The 19,081-nt window shown below is 38.1% G+C and overlaps 2 protein-coding genes and 2 long non-coding RNA genes across 5 annotated transcripts; 1 reads left to right on the top strand and 3 right to left on the bottom strand.

The window, feature by feature from the left end:
• Window positions 1–27: 27 nt before the first annotated feature.
• On the bottom strand, window positions 28–1,291 carry LOC125591343. The gene is made up of 3 exons (XR_007327299.1): window positions 1,070–1,291; window positions 239–902; window positions 28–101 (listed from the first exon to the last, which is right to left on the bottom strand). It is a non-coding gene; the product is annotated as an uncharacterized LOC125591343 (long non-coding RNA).
• Window positions 1,292–3,539: 2,248 nt separating this feature from the next.
• Window positions 3,540–5,221, bottom strand: LOC106450808. Of its 2 annotated transcripts, XR_007327297.1 has the most exons (6): window positions 4,537–5,221; window positions 4,262–4,447; window positions 4,068–4,163; window positions 3,914–3,994; window positions 3,776–3,829; window positions 3,540–3,703 (listed from the first exon to the last, which is right to left on the bottom strand). It is a non-coding gene; the product is annotated as an uncharacterized LOC106450808 (long non-coding RNA). The 2 variants fall into 2 exon arrangements; XR_007327296.1 differs by lacking the exons at window positions 4,262–4,447; window positions 4,537–5,221 and having other exon boundaries at window positions 4,068–4,236.
• Window positions 5,222–11,937: 6,716 nt separating this feature from the next.
• Window positions 11,938–14,494, top strand: LOC111209098 (phenylacetaldehyde reductase). The gene is made up of 5 exons (XM_048765413.1): window positions 11,938–12,119; window positions 13,193–13,362; window positions 13,464–13,655; window positions 13,748–14,097; window positions 14,179–14,494. The coding sequence occupies exons 1-5, from the start codon at window positions 12,002–12,004 to the stop codon at window positions 14,315–14,317; spliced, it is 969 nt and encodes a 322-aa protein (XP_048621370.1). The 5' UTR covers window positions 11,938–12,001; the 3' UTR covers window positions 14,318–14,494.
• Window positions 14,495–14,758: 264 nt separating this feature from the next.
• BNAANNG25860D lies at window positions 14,759–15,559 on the bottom strand. Its single transcript, XM_013860773.3, has one exon. It carries the CDS (start codon window positions 15,507–15,509, stop codon window positions 14,835–14,837), a length of 675 nt encoding a protein of 224 aa, XP_013716227.3. The 5' UTR covers window positions 15,510–15,559; the 3' UTR covers window positions 14,759–14,834.
• Window positions 15,560–19,081: the final 3,522 nt, after the last annotated feature.

Here is a 19,081-nt window from a genome sequence, read left to right as displayed (position 1 = left end):
ATAGAGTTCAAAACAAAATTGATACATGCCTCATCAAGCTTCTCAACAAACGTCTTGCGCTCTTCTTGGGTGGAAACCTTTTCAAATTCGGGTATTTCTAGCTGTACAATGACCAAAATAAAACCAAAGCTCTGAGTCTTGAGAAGAATGCTAACTAAAAACATCATAAAAGGTAAAGTGAAAGCGAGGATGTTTAGCAATAAAAGAACAATGAAGTAGCCGAGATAGTGATATGTACCTTCTCTTTGGTAGCATAAACATAAGATTCAAGGTTGTTTTTCAACTCAGGCGTTCTTCTTCTTTCCCTATCTTTCTTGTCCGAGCCTTCTAATTTTCTCTTAGCTTCAGCAAGAGACTCTTTCGTAAAAGGTGCTCCAGGACCAACAGTTTTCTTGTTACATGCAGGTTTATAAACACATTCGGTTAGTTTAGTTTAATGTTTGCTGGGCCGATAATAGTAACTTGTCTTGAGATGTTGTCGGCCTTACCAGCTGCATGATCTAGAGGAAAAATAAAAGAAAAGAAATACAATACAATACTGGTAAGAAAGCAGATGTATTTTGAAGATGCAATGATAAAGTCAACAAAATGCTAATTATAATTCCTAAACCTTGTTAATATCAGGTCTGGAGTATGAATCTAGGTGGACAGGAAGACATTCAACCGAATCTTAACTATATGATACCACCGGAAACCACTTCCAACAATAAAGGATTCATCGCCGGCTTTATTAAGTTATTAAAGAAACTATTAAGAGCGAGAAAGGAACAAAATTTGTAACCATGGAAATTTCAAATACAAAATTTTAGAAGAACATATAGTGATATTTTTTTCCTCGCCTGCAGTATATAGGAAGCGTGATTCAAGTCTACAACATTCTTCTCTTCACGATAGATACTGGCCTGAGCAATATTCAAACATGTTATAACGGGGGAAAAAAGAAAGCGAAAAACTTATTATGTTTAATCTTCTCAGAACTCTGAAAATCCCAGAAGAATCATACATGTTTCTCTGTACGATCTTTCAAAGAGCATGAACGTGAAATCGGATCAAGAAATTCAGAATATACCTGATGGAGAAGATTATCAGTGATATGATGGTAATTACGGAGAGGCATACAATTATCAATTAGAGTAACCATAACAATTAAAACCGATTGAGAACAAAGATCTAGATTGAAATCATTTATTAACTGAGTTGGTAGATGTAAGGACGATGGTTGAGCTTCCTGAAGCAATAAGTTTGAGTTGATCGATCTTAAACGGTGCTAAGGACTAAAGGAGTAGTGGGCTTTTACGATAAGTTCTCAAATGAATATTGTGAGTTTCGTAAATTATGTGCTATATAAATAAGCCCACTACAAAAAAAAACATAAAATATGACACGTGGACACTCTTAAAGAGAGAGAAACTCTCCTATTATTATATAGAAGACTAGATCCTTTCTCCGCGCTACGCGCAGATAATATATTTAAATTTTTTACATTTATCATTTTTATTTGTATGTAAATTTTTGTGTATTAAATTATATATAACTAATCTTTAAATTTGATTATTTTTTATATATTTCTAGTTTGAAGTAAGTATTTCTATTATATGTAACACAATTAACTAATAAAATATGAAGAATCAAGTCTGAGATTTTAGACTAATATCAAGATCGGAATCTCATCTCGAATAAATACACGAAAATAAAAAGTACTCCAATGACCTACTTAAAATATAAAACCCACTTTTCAAAAAACGTACTTAATAATATTTTTACGGTTAATAGTTGAAAATGACAATTAAATATCGATCTAGAATATTATTTTAATATATCTAATGGTAAAATATTAATTGTAATAATATATTTTTAAAATCTATTTTATTAATATAATATATTTTTATTCATTTATTATTTTGACATTACAGAATATTGCTTTAGTTTTATTTGTATATTAATTGTTTAATAATTTAGTTTCCTTTTAAGTAATTTTAAAATTATCAAGAATATAATATATTTATGTGTGTTTGTGTTGAGCATATTCAATTTTTAGTTTGTATATTTAATAACACCTTGTTGTGTGATGTTCTATGGTTTTAATAAATGGGTTGTCATATCATTTTTATTACTACTAACATGATTTTTTAGTGATCAATGATAATGTATTTTTAACGTTATGTATTATATTTTATCGTATATTTTCTAACTTTTCATGCTAGCACTTTTTTTAGAATCATTTTAATTAGATAATAGGTTTAAAGATGTAAATAAAACTGTGTATGTTGTTCATGTAGATTTTTTTAGTGTAACTGAGTATTATCAATTATGGAAGTTATATTATGATTTTATTTTACTAAATCTTTCTTTCTGTGTATATTTTTTTGTTTTATTTTGTATTTTTACAATTTTATTATTTTGTATTTTTACAATTTTACTGTCTTATTTTTTAATTGCAGAGAATTGCTATTTTTAATTTTTGTTTCATATAACTTAAAAGTCTTCGGTTGATTTTTGTTTGTTTTCAGTCTCCAATTACAATGTACAGTTCGACCATTTCTTTTTTTTTGGATCAAACTACTAATATCATTAGATAGAAAAACTTAAACTCCAAGAATGGAGTGAGTATTTATGCTAGAGAAAACTGATTTAGCCACTAATGTAGTGAGATGTTATAATATTAGAAGGTATGAAAATTCTTCTCTGTTGTTCTGCACTGTACATAATTAAGTTATTGTAAAAATTGATTATATATTTGTGATAACTGGAAATAAATCTTTATGTCTTCATCACATCATCCTTAATTGGTTTACGGTTCGACCATTTCTAATCTACTGAGAATAATATAATATTAGATGCTAATTATCTATTTTCAATTAGGAATGCACAAAATGAGAGAAATTCAAGATGACACAACTTTACAATTTCGTCTTCATATCTATATAGAGTTAGTTTATTGATTTTTTATATTTGTTTCAAAGTAGAATCAGTTTTAATTAAATTCTGTAATATTTTAAAATTATTACTTTAAAAAATTGTCATTCAATATATAAATTTAATCAATTACACAGTAATTTACATAATTTAATTGGCCACACAATATCAAATAAATATAAAATTATATTGAAATATAAAAAGAATTTATATAGTAAAACAAAAAAATACTTTTAAACCATTATATTATTAAACAAAGAGAATATTCAAATTATGATGAAACATTAGAGTAGTAAGAATCAAAAAAGTTGAAATCTCTCGTTTACGTCGGCCATACTTTAGACTATCTCCAATGAACAAATAATATTTTTTATTTGTAAAAGTTGAAAACTAACCCAATTGATTTTAGTATTTTATAAAATTACGATATTACTTACACTAAATATTTTTTTACAAACTATTATGTAAATAAAAATATATAATTATATTTATATAAATAATATATTTCACTATCTCCAACAGTGCTTGTCCTTATCTGCAGGGTGTTCATCTCCAACCTGCTTGTTTTCACCACCACCACATCCTGCTCTCAGAAATCTCGCCTCTAAAAGGTTTTTTTTTATTCGGATCATCATCACGGTACGACGTTTACCTCAATCATTATATGTTGAAGCATTTCTGTGATTTCCTCAAACTCTGGTCTGTCTTTTGGGTCTTGGTTCCAGCATCTCTGTAGAAGTCCCTTCACTTTTGGATGTGTCTTCTTTGGAATCTTTGGTCTAAGCCCCTGTAGAAAAAAGAAGAATTCAATTTAGCCAAAAAAATCTTGAATGCGACGTTCTTAAAATAAATACAGTACCTTCTGAACAACGCCAACAGCCGCTTATAGTGGAGTCAAGTAAGCATATGGGATCTGTTTCCATTTACAATTTAGTGAGAGTATCTTTAATTAGCATGTAGAACAATTCAGAGAAAGAATTGTAAGCAGAACTCTTACATGACCAGTCAAAAGTTCCCATATCACTATCCCATAACTGAACACGTCTGCTTTGTGACTGTAAGGTTTGTGTTCAATCACCTGGATATCAGAAGTATATTGTCAAAGTGAGTGAGTGAGTGAGAGATCAAACAGAGAGTTATGGACTTCATACCTCCGGAGCCATCCATCGATATGTCCCTGTTTCAGCTGTCATCACCCCTGATTCAATCTGTACTCTGACAACTCCAAAATCAGCAACCTTGACAATCTGCTCAGAAAATAAACCCAAATTTTAGAACCCAGAGAGAGAGAGAGAGTCTCTATTGCTTCTACATGAAGCATAACCAGAGAGAGAACAAATCTTACTCTGTATCGTACAAATCTTACTCCGTAAACAAATCTTACTATGCATTCCACATCATGATTCAAATTAATTGCATTAACCTCATAATATAAACTTCCTGAGAAAATTCTCTAAGCATCTCCGCGTTTACACGCTCAGGTTTGAGAAATTTGATAGCAACCTCCTGACTGCAATAAGTGCCTCTGTGCCTGCATAGGAATCAAAAACATATTAATGTCACTTCTGGATAAAAAGTTAAACACTTTTTAAAACAAATCTTACAAAAAATAAAACTCACAGATCCCCTCATACGAACCAAGATGCCACTTTCTTTTCAATTTGGAGCTGTTTCACGTCAATTTCCCACTCCTCAGTTCCATCTGTGGGTATCTCAATGTAGGCGGGTATCGGATAGTTGCTTGAATTGTCACGCTCAAAGAAAGAAATAGCCTTCTGTCTTGAACCAAGTTGATCCTGTCGAACACACAGCCAAAGGAAAATATAGGTACAGTCTCCAAAATCAATTTGAGAATCAGGATAGAGAAAATACCTTAAGCTACAGTATCTCATTGCCTAATGCATCCTTTAGACCATCTGTTTCCTATAATTCCAAAGTTTATCAACCAGTTTAGTCACAACAAATACATAAAGTTATAATAAATTACCAAGGCATTCACTAAGTAATGAACATTACGGCCAGAGAAAATATAATTATGATTCTAAGCTCAACTAATCTGACCAAAAAAATTTACTATTCCTCACAAGGTCTAAGAGGAGAATAGATATGCAACAAAAATAAGAGCCTCACCCCCACATCGTTAAACCAAACCGAGCAAAGACTTACATTACCTCAACCCTTACCAGGAAGCTAGGCTGCAAGAAAAGTGCTCCCAAAATCAACCCCTGGTGTGGAAAAAAAAAAGAGAAAATCAAATCAGAATTGATGAAGCATAAAATCAGTGGAAGCCATTGCAAGAGCAATGGCATACAATGGCTTCTACAATCAACAGGGCAGTTTAATTGAAACTGGCACTATTTTGGTTAATTGAATAACAAACAAAAGCAAGATAGTGGGACATAGTGAACCTGCCGTTTGGTTTCTTTGCTATAGTTTCAGCAGAAGAGGTTTTCGGGATTGAATCGGATCAACTTAAGACAAAGTGGTTTATATAGAAGGAGATAAAGAGGGAGGTGAAACGAAGTGTACTGAAGAACACCATCGATTGATGGTAGATGAGGCTCAGTAACGGAGATTGGATGAAGAGGAAGGGAGAAGACGAAGTCGAAGGAAAGAGTCGATAGGATTTCTTTACCTGTGTTACTGGGCCGCAGAATGACGAAGTCCAATGAAACAATAATTTTTATTCTCAGACAGAAATCAATATGACATGGCACTTTGTAAGATTTTTATTGGATGATTTTTAAATCTGACGTGGCAGCCTTACCATTGAGTATATGCTGCTTTTAGTATTGTGATTCTACAATGTTTCCCTTTAATTGTGGGATTTCCTCCGAGAGATTGAAGAGCCGTACTTCAGACAAAAGTCACGGATCAGCTGGTTAAAAGAAGGGGACTTGAACACCATCTACTTCCACCGTATCTGCCAGACCAGAGCGTGCTACAATGCAATCAGAGCCTTCATGGTCCAAGAAGATATCTGGATTACGGACCCGCAGGAAATGAGTGATCATGCTGTGGGACACTTCAAATCAGTACTAAGGCCGCAGAACTATCAACCGCCTCCCATCTACACGCTCTGTCATGTCCCCGATCCCGGATAGGATCGTCCGGACGGACTGCGGTGCGAGGAAACGCACCAGTCAGGTCATATGACCTAAAGACAAGTATATCATGGCCTGAAGGTAAGGTCAAGGGCATCAGGAAGCTAAGGCATAGCTAATCCAAGAAGGAGACAAGCTCAAAGGAGCTGGACAAGCAAGCTGGTAGCTGGACAAGATCCAGGTGAAGCTCGATGAAGTGAATGATCAAAATGGATCATGGGAAAACTAAGTCTAGGTCTGGAAATAGACCAAGGGACTTAGAAGGATTGAAGAATATAAAAGAAGCAAGCTGGACACAGTGTATAACAGCTGGGCGATGCAGTAAGCAAGCTCGACCAGCTAGGTGAAGTGTAGTGCAGCTCGGTGTAGCTCACTGAAGTATAGGTCAGCTCCCTGAGCTGGATGGTCTAGCTCACTCAGCTGGGTCAGCTGGGGATCAGCTCAACTCAGCTGGACTGAGTGTTCAGGTCTCGGGCAGTTGGGCCGGGTCTGGACAGTGGCCGGGCCATATGGGTGACCCGTGTGTGCCGATGGGCTGGTGGGCTCTTGGGATTGAGCCAGGAGCATGGGCAATCCGTGTGGGCTTGCTTTGGACATGTCCAGGAGTGTTTTGTCAGTTCCAGGGCGTGTGGTAACTGCCAGAGGCGAAAGGGTGTGATCTGGACCATTGATTAAATCAATGGCCAGGATTGAAACCGAAGGGATGCAATGGTTAAAAAGTAACCACCCCTTCTCCTATATAAGGCAGGCAAGTCCGTGCCTTTGCAGGCACGCTAGGGCTTCCTCCTACACCCTGAAACACAAAGAAACACAGAGAAAAGACAGAGAGTTGGTCGGATTTCCAATCCAAGACCCATGGTGGTGTGAAGGCCATAAAGAGGCAGTTTTGGGAGAGATCAAGGGGGGGAAGTTATGAACGACTTTCTGGTGGCTTTGATCCGTGATGTTATCACCCAAAGCATCCTCCAGGGCCTGAGAACACACGCAAATGGTGAAGAAAGAAGGTAGATGACCGGAACTCATTCCCAAAGGCCAAGACAACCTTAAGGGCAGATGTGTGTAGAAAGGCAGTTTCATGGGCACTGAAGGGGGAAGTGATGGACGACCATGTGATGATGTTTGATCATGGATGATCACATCCTGGGCTTCCTCTGTGTTTGGGGAACACACGCAGATAACCGGGAGAGAAGGGAGAAGGCCAGACTCCACTCTTACCGGCTAAGACAGCCTTGAAGGTAGATGCAGTGTAGAAAGTGGTTTCATGGGAGTTCCATGGAAGGGAGGATGGGTGCGACCCATGAATGGAACTTATCAATACTGGGAGTATATGATAAGGATTGATAGAGGCGTGCACTGGAGGAGCATGACCGAACATAATAAGGAATGGCACATGATCTAATCAGATCATGTATAAGGTAATCAGTTTTATGATTACCTTTTGAATTACAATTCTGTTGACTGTGGAATTGATCATGGCCAAGTATGACACGTCCTTGAGGAATATATATATTATGAATGATTATGGTGTAGTTTGTTGGATCAGACTTGATGACACTGAACCATGGCTTGGCTGGTTCAGAAGAACCCTCCATGGCCTTGGTTTGGCAGCTAAGTCAGGATCTCCTACTTCCTGATGGATTTATGGCGATCTGACTTTGGAATCCTCTTAGTGGTGAATTATCATGAATTATCATGGTATTTGGGGATTTTTATCTGATTGATTTCGAGATGGTCAAGGTGGTCGGTGGGGCTGTTCTAGGTCAAGATCCATAGGATCGAGATCGGTTCTTGGAATTCTGACTTGACCATTCTCTTAGTTAAAATTTATCATGAATTATCATGAATCCTAATGAGTTTTTAGGGATTGATTTAGAGATGGTCTCTTGGGCCGGTTGGGCTGATCTTGGCCGAGATCTATGGGATAGAGGCCGGTTCTGGGAAATCTGATTGGACCATTCTCTTAGTTATGATTTATCATGAATTTTCATGAATTTTAATTGATTTTTGGAGTAAGTTTGCTTGGGGTCGAAATTGCACCTGATGGCATATTGGGGTCAGATCCTTGTGTTAGGATATCTGATCATATGTTTGTGTGCTGGAACATATTGTCACTTATGATATTGATCATAAGGAATTGCTGGTTATCAACCTTGGTGTTGGTAAGGCAGGCCGTGTGTGATCTGATCATGGGCAAGGATGGATGACCTGATCCTTGGATGATGGATCAAGGTGTCTGATCTGATTGATCAAAGGATGCACCGGTGGTAAGAGCGACACTAATCAGGTTCAGTGGGACATGGTTCCATGACTGATTAGGAAGTATGAAGACTCATCAGTTCTGAGTCATGTGGGGTGGTTGGTTGATTGACTCAGGATCTGATGGGCATTGTTAGTCCATGAGCTGGACTTGGTATCATAAGTTGATAAAGCAAAAAGGATGTGGGACAGTGCATGAGCCGGTAAGGGCCACATGCATGTCCTTAGCTGTTTGAAGACTTCTCAAGGGTTACTTATGTCTGTGGGGATGGTTGGCTGAATGACTAAGTACCCAAGGGAAGAGTTTATGCAGGTGTAAAGGAGCTGGACGCAGTATATGGCAGCTGGCCATAGCTCGGTCCTAGCTCAGTTCGAGTGTGACAGCTCGATCAGCTGATTTATGAGTTCATTCAGCTAGAGTAGCTGGGCCGATGAGCTAACAAGCTCCGTGGATGTGGAAAGGTATGATCTAGCAATGTTGCATAGATCTAGATAGAATAGTTAGGGGAATGGAACCTCTGATTGTATGACTTGGTCTAGGTTCAGGATCGACCTTGGAGCTAGCTGGCAGTTGTGTTTACTGACCAGTAGCTGAGGTGATCTGACCAGACAAGTGTTAGATTGGATTTAGTCCAATGGATGATAGATGTTATTCCGCTGTGCATAAGTTGAAATGATCTAAGCTAGAGAATGGCTAAGGTAGTCTTGAGCTAAGATCTGAGTTGGCCCTCGCCAATGGGCGATATTTTAAATAAAGGGCAAAATTTTTAGAGGTTCGGTCCGGGTATGGACTGAGCGACGTGAGGCATCGACTGCGGCCTAGTCGGCCGGGATCGGGTCTTACACGCCCCCTGCTTGGTTTGCTGATCTCACTGGCTTCTCATTTACTCCCCATTTGCTCCAGTTGATGTTATCCATCCCCACGGCAGAGGAGATCAAAACTATTATCTTCAAGCTGAACCCTAATAAGGCTCCTGGCCCGGATGGACTAACATCAGCATTCTTTAGAGCAACCTGGGACTTTATTGGCTCCGAAGTAACGACTTCAATCAGGAACTTCCTTGCAACAAACTTCGTCCCTGCAACAACAAATTCCACTATCTTAACGCTAGTACCGAAGTTCCCGGGAGAAACAAAGATAAGTGACTTCAGACCTATTTCTTATCTTAATACTGTCTATAAAGTCATATCTAGGCTCCTGGTGAAGCGTTTGAAGCCAATACTGTCAGATCTAATTCTCCCCTGCCAAACAGCCTTTGTAAAAGGCAGACTACTAGTGGAAACACTACTCTAGCAGAAGAACTAATTAATGGCTACCACAAGAACAAGGGACCGGAGAGGATTACCATAAAGGTGGACATTGCGAAGGCGTTTGACACCCTCTCGTGGAAGTTTCTGTTCTCGTGCTTGAAAGGTCTTCAATTCCCTGAAAGATTTATGGGACAGTTAAAAGCTTGTATATGCACCACATGCTTCATGGTTGGCTACAACGGTTCAGTGTATGGCTACTTTAAAGGCAAGAGAGGCTTAAGGCAAGAGGATCCACTATCACCCTATCTATTTGTGATTGATATGAACTGCTTATCCTATATGCTTAACTGAGCGGCGTCACTAAATATATTCTGGTACCAAACAACTTGTACTTCCACCAAGCTCACCCACCTATCGTTTGCGGATGACCTCCTGATCTTTATTGACGGCTCCATTGACTTCGTTCAGCAAGTGCTCCAAGTGCTAAAATAATTTGAGACAAGATCGGGTTTGGTTGTTAATATGAGAAAGACCAGTTTCTATGCTTCAGGACTAACACAAAGTGAAACTGACCTCATTCAAGTCTCAACGGGCATGTCACTAGGGTCTCTCCCCTTCCGGTACCTACGAGTTCCTGTGAACTCTAAGAAGCCATCACTCGCGAACTGTGAGCCCTTGATCCATCAAATAAAGGCAAAATTCTCTTCATGGTCAGTCAAGTCTCTATCATTCTCCGGTAGGCTGCTCCTCATCAAAACCGTGATTGCGGGAATCACCACTTTCTGGTCCTCTGCTTTTATACTGCCTCAAGCGTGCATTACGAGAATCAACTCTCTCTGTAGCCAATTCCTGTGGAAAGGGAGCCTAGAGGGTCATCATACAGCTCGTGTCTCATGGGAAACAGTAGTGTTAACAAAAAGAGAAGGAGGGCTAGGGGTAAAGGATCTGCGCACCTGGAATAAAGCTTGCATCTTTCAACTGCTTTGGCTCTTATTTTTTAGACCTGATTTTGTCTGGGTCCAATGGTTCAAAGAGGTGATGTTTAAAGGCTCAGTGCACAATTACTGGACAACTTCCCCGAAGCAGTCCTACTCCTGGCTAGTCAACAAGCTGCTCAAAATGAAGAATGAGGTGTTTACACTCATAAAGCTCAGGCTTTAAAACGGTGAAACGACATGGTTCTGGTCTGATAACTGGTCTCCTTTTGGAGCCCTTTCCACTCATCTCTCAGGTAGCAACTCAAGATTGGAGATACCTCTTCACGCTACTGTATCCTCATTGTGTCCTAATGGCTCCTGGGAACTTCCACCGGGTAGGAATGAAGCGCAACTACAGCTCTATGTCTACCTCACAACTGTCCAATTCACTGATAATCAAGACTACTATGAGTGGGAGATAAATGGCAAAACATACACTAGCTTCAAAACATGTATCATCTATGATTACCTTATAGAACAACTCCCTGATGTCTCTTGGTATGCTCCTGTCTGGTTTTCAAGGGCAATACCGCGGCATAGCTTCCATATGTGGCTAGTGATACAGAACATACTCCCCACCCGTGATAGACTCATCCACTGGGGACTACAAGTTGATCCTCAATGTCTGCTCTGTAATAGGAGCCCAGAGACGAGAGATCATCTCTTTTTTTTCTGCCAGTTCAGCTACGATCTATGGACGCTTGTGGCACGACGACTTGACCTCGCACCTATCAGGGACTGGGCCGGTACACTTCAACAGATGACCTCTCTCTCGCTATCTCTACCGCAGAAACTACTTGTCCTTCTTGCTTGGCAAGCGACGGCCTATTGGCTCTGGAATGAGCGAAATACAAGACTCCACGCCAATACCTTTCGCTCGACTGATCAGTTCTTCAACCAGATCGATCGCCAACTTAGGAATAAACTACAGAGTTTCAGGGATTCAAACCCAAACCGATCATCCTTGATGATGCAGAGTTGGTTTCTCTTTGGATGACAATGATCGTGATAAGCATCGACTCCTCCGCGCTCTTTGATCAGAAAAGACCTTTTCCCTTCAACAATGGGCTTACTCTTTGGACTTGTCTCAGTATGGGCTCTAAACTATTTAAGTTGACTATGTGATTCTAAATATGACTTGTTAGCAACATTATAGCCTATTGGACTTTTGTAAACATTTTGGATCTTTTATTTAAATTAAGTAAGAAGTTTTAACAAAAAAAAATGTTTCCCTTTAATATAAGAGATATAGTGATAAGGTGCCAAAAAAATTTGTGGTGATAAATATGTTTTCGTAATGGAAACCAATGAAACCACATATACATCCGAAGGTAGAGACGAGATTATGTTGTTGTAGTGTTGTACACGTGGAATTCAAAGAGATGAGTTTGCGTGTAAAACCAAAACATACATGCAACTATATATAATGGAAAGTTGTTTACTGTTTCTCATTTAGCATCCACACCAATAATACTAGTCGTCAGAAAGTGAGTGGAGATGAACGGAGGAGGAAAAGTGGTTTGTGTCACCGGAGCTTCCGGTTACATAGCGTCTTGGATTGTGAAGCTTTTGCTTCTCCGTGGCTACACCGTCAAGGCTACTGTTCGAGACCCAAGTTTGTTCCTCCTCTCTTTTGGCTTTGTCCTGTTTATTTTCTCCTTTGGTATAGATGAAGGGAACAAGATGAACTAAATAATCTAAGCTAAACCCATGAGAAAATAAATTTGTAGGCATAGCTAAGAACTGATAAAAAAACAAAACTGAGTCGAAGTAAACCATTCATGCAAAAAAAAAAAACAACAAATCGAGAGGAAATCAAATCCAGATTCTAGAAAGTAATTTTTGGTTTTGTTCCATCCTATGAAGGGTTGAGTGTCGGTTCGTTTTTTTTTTTTGCACCATTGTGAAAATCTCTGCTAAAAGCCAAATCACACGGTCCATTTCTATCCTACCCCGCACGTCTCATCATTTGGACCTAAAGCAATTAAGGTGGTGGGGTTGTTTGTTTGGTTTGGTACAGTTTAGTCATTGTAATATAAGTTTTTGTGGTCCGGGATAGCTTAGAGCATGCGCAACGGTGAGACTCATTGGAGTCTTTAGCGACAAAGGCATTTCAGATTAATCCTGGATATTTTGGATTTAAAAAAAAAAAGATGACCATTCACGGGCCGCCACGTAGTCGTGGGGACCCGTAAATAGTGCAAGGATTCAGTACTTATTTAGGAATTTTAAGGATTGAATCCTTACCTTTTGGTGGGATCCACTGATTATTTAATTATTTTTTTCCTAAGGACTCCTATCTAAGAATTACCTAAGCCTTTTAGAAAAGAAAAAAAAAAAGGTGGTCCGGGATAACTATATAATACACCCTTTTCTTTTTCTTTTGTTGCCAACTAGTATATTTTAGGTGGGTGTATTGGATTTAGAAATTTGACAGAATTTGAAGGAATTATGGTTTCCATTAAATTAGTATATTGATAATATGGAGCCTAAAACATTAACCATATGTTTTTGTATATAAACATCATCATCACATATATATAACGATCTAACCAAACTATAGCATAATATTTTGTGTTAGTGTCCATATCAGCATCTTATTTAAACATCATCATTGAAAACTATAAAGAAATATATGAGAATCTTCTCTTGAAGTGGACTTTGACACATGTATGTGTGTTTCTCCAGAGGATCAAAAGAAAACAGATCATCTTCTTGCACTTGACGGCGCAAGAGAAAGACTTCAACTATTCAAAGCAAGTCTTTTAGAAGAAGGTTCTTTCGAGCATGCAATTGATGGATGTGACGCTGTCTTCCACACCGCTTCACCAGTCAAAATCATTGCCACTGATCCACAGGTGCGTCAACAAATAGTACTTTGTTCAAACCAACACAATCCTTACTAGTTTACTTGCTTGAATTGTTGTTAGAAACTTGATAGTTACTATTGATTATACAGGCTGAGCTGATAGAACCAGCCGTCAAGGGAACTATTAACGTACTAGCAACATGCACTAAAGTGTCTTCTGTCAAGAGGGTCATTTTAACGTCGTCCATGGCCACACTTCTTTCTCCTAACTTCCCCTTGGGACCAAACGTCTTACTAGACGAAACAACCTTCTCTGATCCAAGTGTCTGTGAGGAGGAAAAGGTTTTCTTACATTGTTCTTTCACAAATCAATGAGTTATTAGAACTCTCATTATTTCTTAATTACCTTTTTTATTTTATTTTCTCGTATCCAGCAATGGTATATACTCTCCAAGACTTTGGCCGAAAATGCGGCATGGACGTTTGCCAAGGACAACAACTTGGACTTGGTCGTAATGAATCCAGGACTCGTTATTGGACCAGTCCTACAACCAACTATTAATTTCTCAGTAGATGTGGTTATAGATTTTATAAAAGGTAAGAACACTTTTAATAGGAAGCATCATAGACTTGTGGACGTGAGGGATGTTGCTCTAGCTCATATCAAGGCGCTCGAGACTCCTTCAGCCAAAGGCAGATACATCATTGATGCTCCGATTGTCACAACGGAGGAGATTGAGAAAATCTTACGTGAATTCTTTCCTGATTTGTGTATTGCTCATGAGTAAGTTTTATTTTATTTTTTGAGTAATAATCATGTTTATATTCTACAAGCCTAACAAACTTTTTATAAACTTTTTTTTAGGAATGAAGAGATTGATTTGAATTCGATGACTTGCAAAGTAAATGTAGAAAAGGTGAAAAGTTTGGGGATTGAGTTTACTCCTACAGAAACAAGCCTTAGAGACACTGTTCTTAGTCTCAAGGAGAAACATCTTGTGTGACCATCCCCTTTTGTTAACAAAAGGCACTATGAATATATGCTTTTGTGTTAGTTTTTATTTATAATCATAGCATATATACTCTAAATGTTTAAATACTCCCTTTGTTTTATACTGTAAACAGTTTTACCTAAAAAAAGCATGTTAATTAAGAAAGTTGTTATACTTTCAAAAATATCATTTCATATATATTAGATATAATTTAACTAATAGCAAACAAATAGCATCATCCATTGAAATGTAAAAATAAATTATATTTTGAAACAAAAAAAATATTCTAAAACCTTATATGATAAAATAGAGGAAATAGATCTTAAAATATTCATATGAATAACTTGAAGCATTTGTTTAGTTCCAAAAACTACTTCTACACAAAGTCACCTAAAATAAAGGAGATCACTTGCATAATCTAACACCAAACTCGAATCCTAGCTTGAAGCTTCTTTCATGGAGAACACGAAGTCACGAACTGCTTCAAGTTATCATACTTGTCTGTTGTCCAGACAAAACATTAATGTTCTTACTTAACTGAAGGGTGATCTGCCTTCGGTTTCTTGAGTTGATATGAATTGGTGGATGCAGGACTCAGACTTGGTTTCTGATCTCGATTCGCGGAGAACTCAACGTCCGACTTCGCCTTCTCGTCGAGCTTGATGACGTCATCCAGAGCCTCGCGTGCTCTCTTCCTCGCTACGGCAGCGTCTTTTCCTTTCCGCTCAGCTTCGCATTTAGCGAAGCTGACGGCCTTGTTCATGGAAGAGGCAGAGATCTTGGCCGCGCATAAGAACGCTCCCGAGAGGGATTTATCGACGCAGCGGACGCCGTTGGCGTCGATGATAGGGCGGAAGAAGGAGAAGGAGTCAGGGTCACGGCAAGGGGGACAGCGGTAAGGAGTGGAGTTTGCTTCGTCGGCGCAGTGGATGTGCGTGTAGGAGCCGCAGTCGGAGCAGGAGACGCGGCGAGAGTGGTGCGGCGGGGAGGAATCGTAGAAGGCGTAGCAGGAGGGGCAAAACGACGTCGGGTGTTTGCGTAGGAGGCAGTGCGTGCAGTAGAAGCGGATGATGCAACGGAAACGAGCCGAGTGTGTGACCCAGGAGTCTCGGATGCCGCAGCCTTCGCATGTCTCCGGGGAATTTTCCGGTGAAGTGTCCGGATCCGAAGCTGACGTCACCGAAGTCGACGACGGAAGATTCATTGTGTGTGTCTGTCTCCGGTTTTGAGAAAATTAGGGCTTATTCAAAAAATATTAATCTATTTACTAAAGGTGTTGTTAATGGGCTCTATTTAATGAGCCGGTGAATATGGCCCAATGAGCAATGCTACATTTTGAAATCTTTTTTTTTATATAGAGATTGTTTTCCTCTTTGTTACACAAGAGTTGACTTTACATTATATGAATTATGATGTCTGATTATAACAATTGTCAAAATTGACAACAAATCTCTATAACTCATGTATATAAGTTAACTGCTACGTTTAGTTTGGTCTATTTTTAGTTTTAGATTATTGTAAATTTCACTTTGTATACGGTAATATTTTACTTTGCACACGCTACCATTTTCCTCACAACCAAGATATCACATTTAGCTTCGCACGTTCGTAGTGCCAACAACAGTAAGATTGAAGAATTACACTATCAATTTTACACGGTAGAAGGTAAAGAATACTAATGTCAGTTTGATTTTGCTTCTGATCCAACCTCATATATTAAATTCACAAACAAAAGTTAACTGGATATGGTTTATAGTTGGGATTGATTTGTTTTTTGGACAGTCCAAGGAAGTAGGGACATCAAAACTCGCGTGTCAAAGTGTAGTAGTTCATTGCATTTTGAAAAAGATATTTAAACATTATACACATTTGTGTCAAACATTGTTTCTGGTCAGCATTTCGCAAAATATATTTAAACAATAGTGTCATAACATAGCATGTTATATGCCATATCACACGTGTCATATCTTGATTATCTTCTGTCCCTACTAACCACGTGTCTCGAGTCATCTATCATCACCCATAGTCACTCACCATAGTCGATCGTGATTATGATCATCACCTAAAGGCTAAAGCTCCTCCAACAAATTTGCTTCTATGATGACGTAAAGCGACGTTTTTGACGTAATATAATAAAACTTAATAACCTGACTGCTGGCCATATACTTGTCCTCTCGGTAATTCAGTCGGCTTCTGCCTCCGGCAACGCACCATATCTTCCGGTGTTGTCGGCTGGTTTTTTGTCTCCGACGTCCTTGCCTTCTTCTCCGGCAAAGGACGGTCGGCTTATCTCCGCGTTTCACTCTCCTTTGGTGAAGATGGCGGCTATGTGTATCTAGTTTTTAGGAAGCAATCGATTTTCTAAAAGTTTTCCGTTTGGTGGAAAGCTTCGGTTTTTCTGGAGTTAAGGTGGCGGATGAGATCTCGACAACGGTCGATGTAAGCTCTCCGCCAGTGGTGATTCCGTTGCATGTGATGGGTCTTCGGTGTTTGGCTTGGACGAGATCTCAACATAGGTTGATGGAAGCTCTCCGAAGTTTGGTGATATGGCTAAGATGGTGCACACCGTGAAGATCGTGAGGTTTGGTCCCGGTTGAGCCGGTGGTTCCCTGTGTCGGCGACGATCTGCATGTCGGTGAAGACGAGGGGTTTGGTCTTCAAACACGTGGATCTCGTTTACCGTAATTTGAACACGTGGAAGAAGTGATGCGTTCCGCTTTAGTGTGGGTGGTTTGGTTTATGGGCCGTTGTTGGGCCTTATAATGTTGTTGCCGTGTTAGGTTTTTAGTCTGGGCTTGAATGGCTCTTGTAATAGGTTTGTAAGGTTTAATTATATAATAAATAAAATCTTAGATGGAAAAAAAAAAAAAACATTGTAGAAGGGCCAACTCCAGAGTCCTGAGGTTATATTTTCTAAGCGATTATGATAGTGAGGTAAAAGATTTTTGCGTATCTTTATTTTGCTTATCGTAAGCATATCAAAACTTGTTGGCATATTCCATGGTCATGGTGGATTGAGAATTTTGCGGGGACAGGGTGTTGCCATTATTTTGAGTATTGGCCTAACATATATATCTCCTTGAATGGGTTTTATTTGGTTTTATATGGTTTTTATTTATTTATTCGAATTATTTCGTTGAATTCAATGTCTTTAAGATTATTTCGTTGAATTCGTTGTCTTTACGTTAGATGGGGATAAACTACAGTGGTGACACTAATGGTCCATGCAAATACAAATAAGGAGCTAAAACTATTCATATTGGCAGTTTCTCAAATTCGCTGAGCATCGTGAGTATGGCCAGATTTATACAAAAACCTTAAGAAATTGGATTAACGAAATTAGATAAACTCTTTCTACACCTATGATTATATTGTGAAATATTAAATTTTCAAAATATACACTTCATTTACCGGCTACAGCCGAGAAGTGTTAAGCTTCGTAGTTATATTATTGTAGATCTCCCATATTTGGTGGATATCTATCTTTTTTTTTTTTTTTTTTTTTTGATAATCCAGGTATCCGGACTTTATTCCGATCTCACCGTGTCCAACCGGAACTGGCGAGGAAGGTCCTGGAGGCCAAACGAAAACCATGTTAAATCTGCTGTGGTCGGAGCTCGAACTCGTGATGGCAAACACTTCAGCCGAGGTTCCTTTACCACCAGACTACGAGGCCCGGTCAGAATATCTATCTTTTCATTTTCGTAAGTTTTAGATATTTAAATTCATGATATATGGTTAATGATTCAGTTATAATATTGGAAGGTAATTCCCAAAAAAAAAAGATATAGGAAGGAAGGAAGTAGATTCTAAGATTAAAGGTCTAGAAGAATAGTCTGGAAAAATAAATGTATAAAACATTCCATGATTAAACAAAATCTGAGTTATTAATAAGCAAATGATTGGTTTCATTAGTTTAGATACCAAACATACTTGACAAAAGAAGTACATGTTATTGTATATAAATATAACTAGCCAAGTGAGTCCCCAAACTTAAGGATGATTAGTATAGTAAGAAGATTTGAGAAAAAAAATTAATGATTAGAGAGTCAAATCTTTTATTATTACCAAGATAGATAAAGAGAGACAAGGTTGTTCAAATCCCACTAGGTGTGTGATCTTTTTGGCAGTGTTCCTTTATGATAACACATCATCACAAGACTTTAGTGAGAATCACAGGCCCATGTCACTTTTAAGATAAGATAATATATTCTACTATAGTATTATTTTCATGCTTATAGCGGTGCCATGTAACAGAGACAACAGGTGTGTGCAGAGAGGTCGGTGAGAAGCAATTTGGTTCAGTCAGTAATAACCCATCATTACCCATGTTTCCAACTCTCTTTTCTAGGTCCCTTTCTCTTTAGTTTTCTTATTATAAACATCTATGATCTCTTATCTTTTTCGCCAAAACACCACCTCATGTTAAAGCTGTGACTGGTAACTTAATTTAGAGAGTAAGAAGGAGAAATATTAAAATGAAAATGACAAAAATATAAAGTGGAAGGAAAGATAAAAATGTTACTCCTATCAAATCTAGAGTAACAATGAAAATTTTAAATAGTAATTATAGCAATTTCCCAAAAATATAACTCTATTTTATTGACAAGTTTATAAAATAAAAAATAATAATTATTTCACTTCTTTTGTTTATTCTAACAATACTAACGAGGTAAACTCTAAAATACTTGAAAATAAATTAGTCTAGTAAAAAAAAAATATCATGCACCAGAGTACTCATATAAATATAATTTTCATATTTTTTCAATATATATT

The sequence above is a fragment of the Brassica napus genome, chromosome C8 (genome assembly GCF_020379485.1).
Source record: "Brassica napus cultivar Da-Ae chromosome C8, Da-Ae, whole genome shotgun sequence".
Lineage (NCBI taxonomy): Eukaryota > Viridiplantae > Streptophyta > Magnoliopsida > Brassicales > Brassicaceae > Brassica > Brassica napus.
This window is presented reverse-complemented; position numbering and strand designations above follow the sequence as displayed.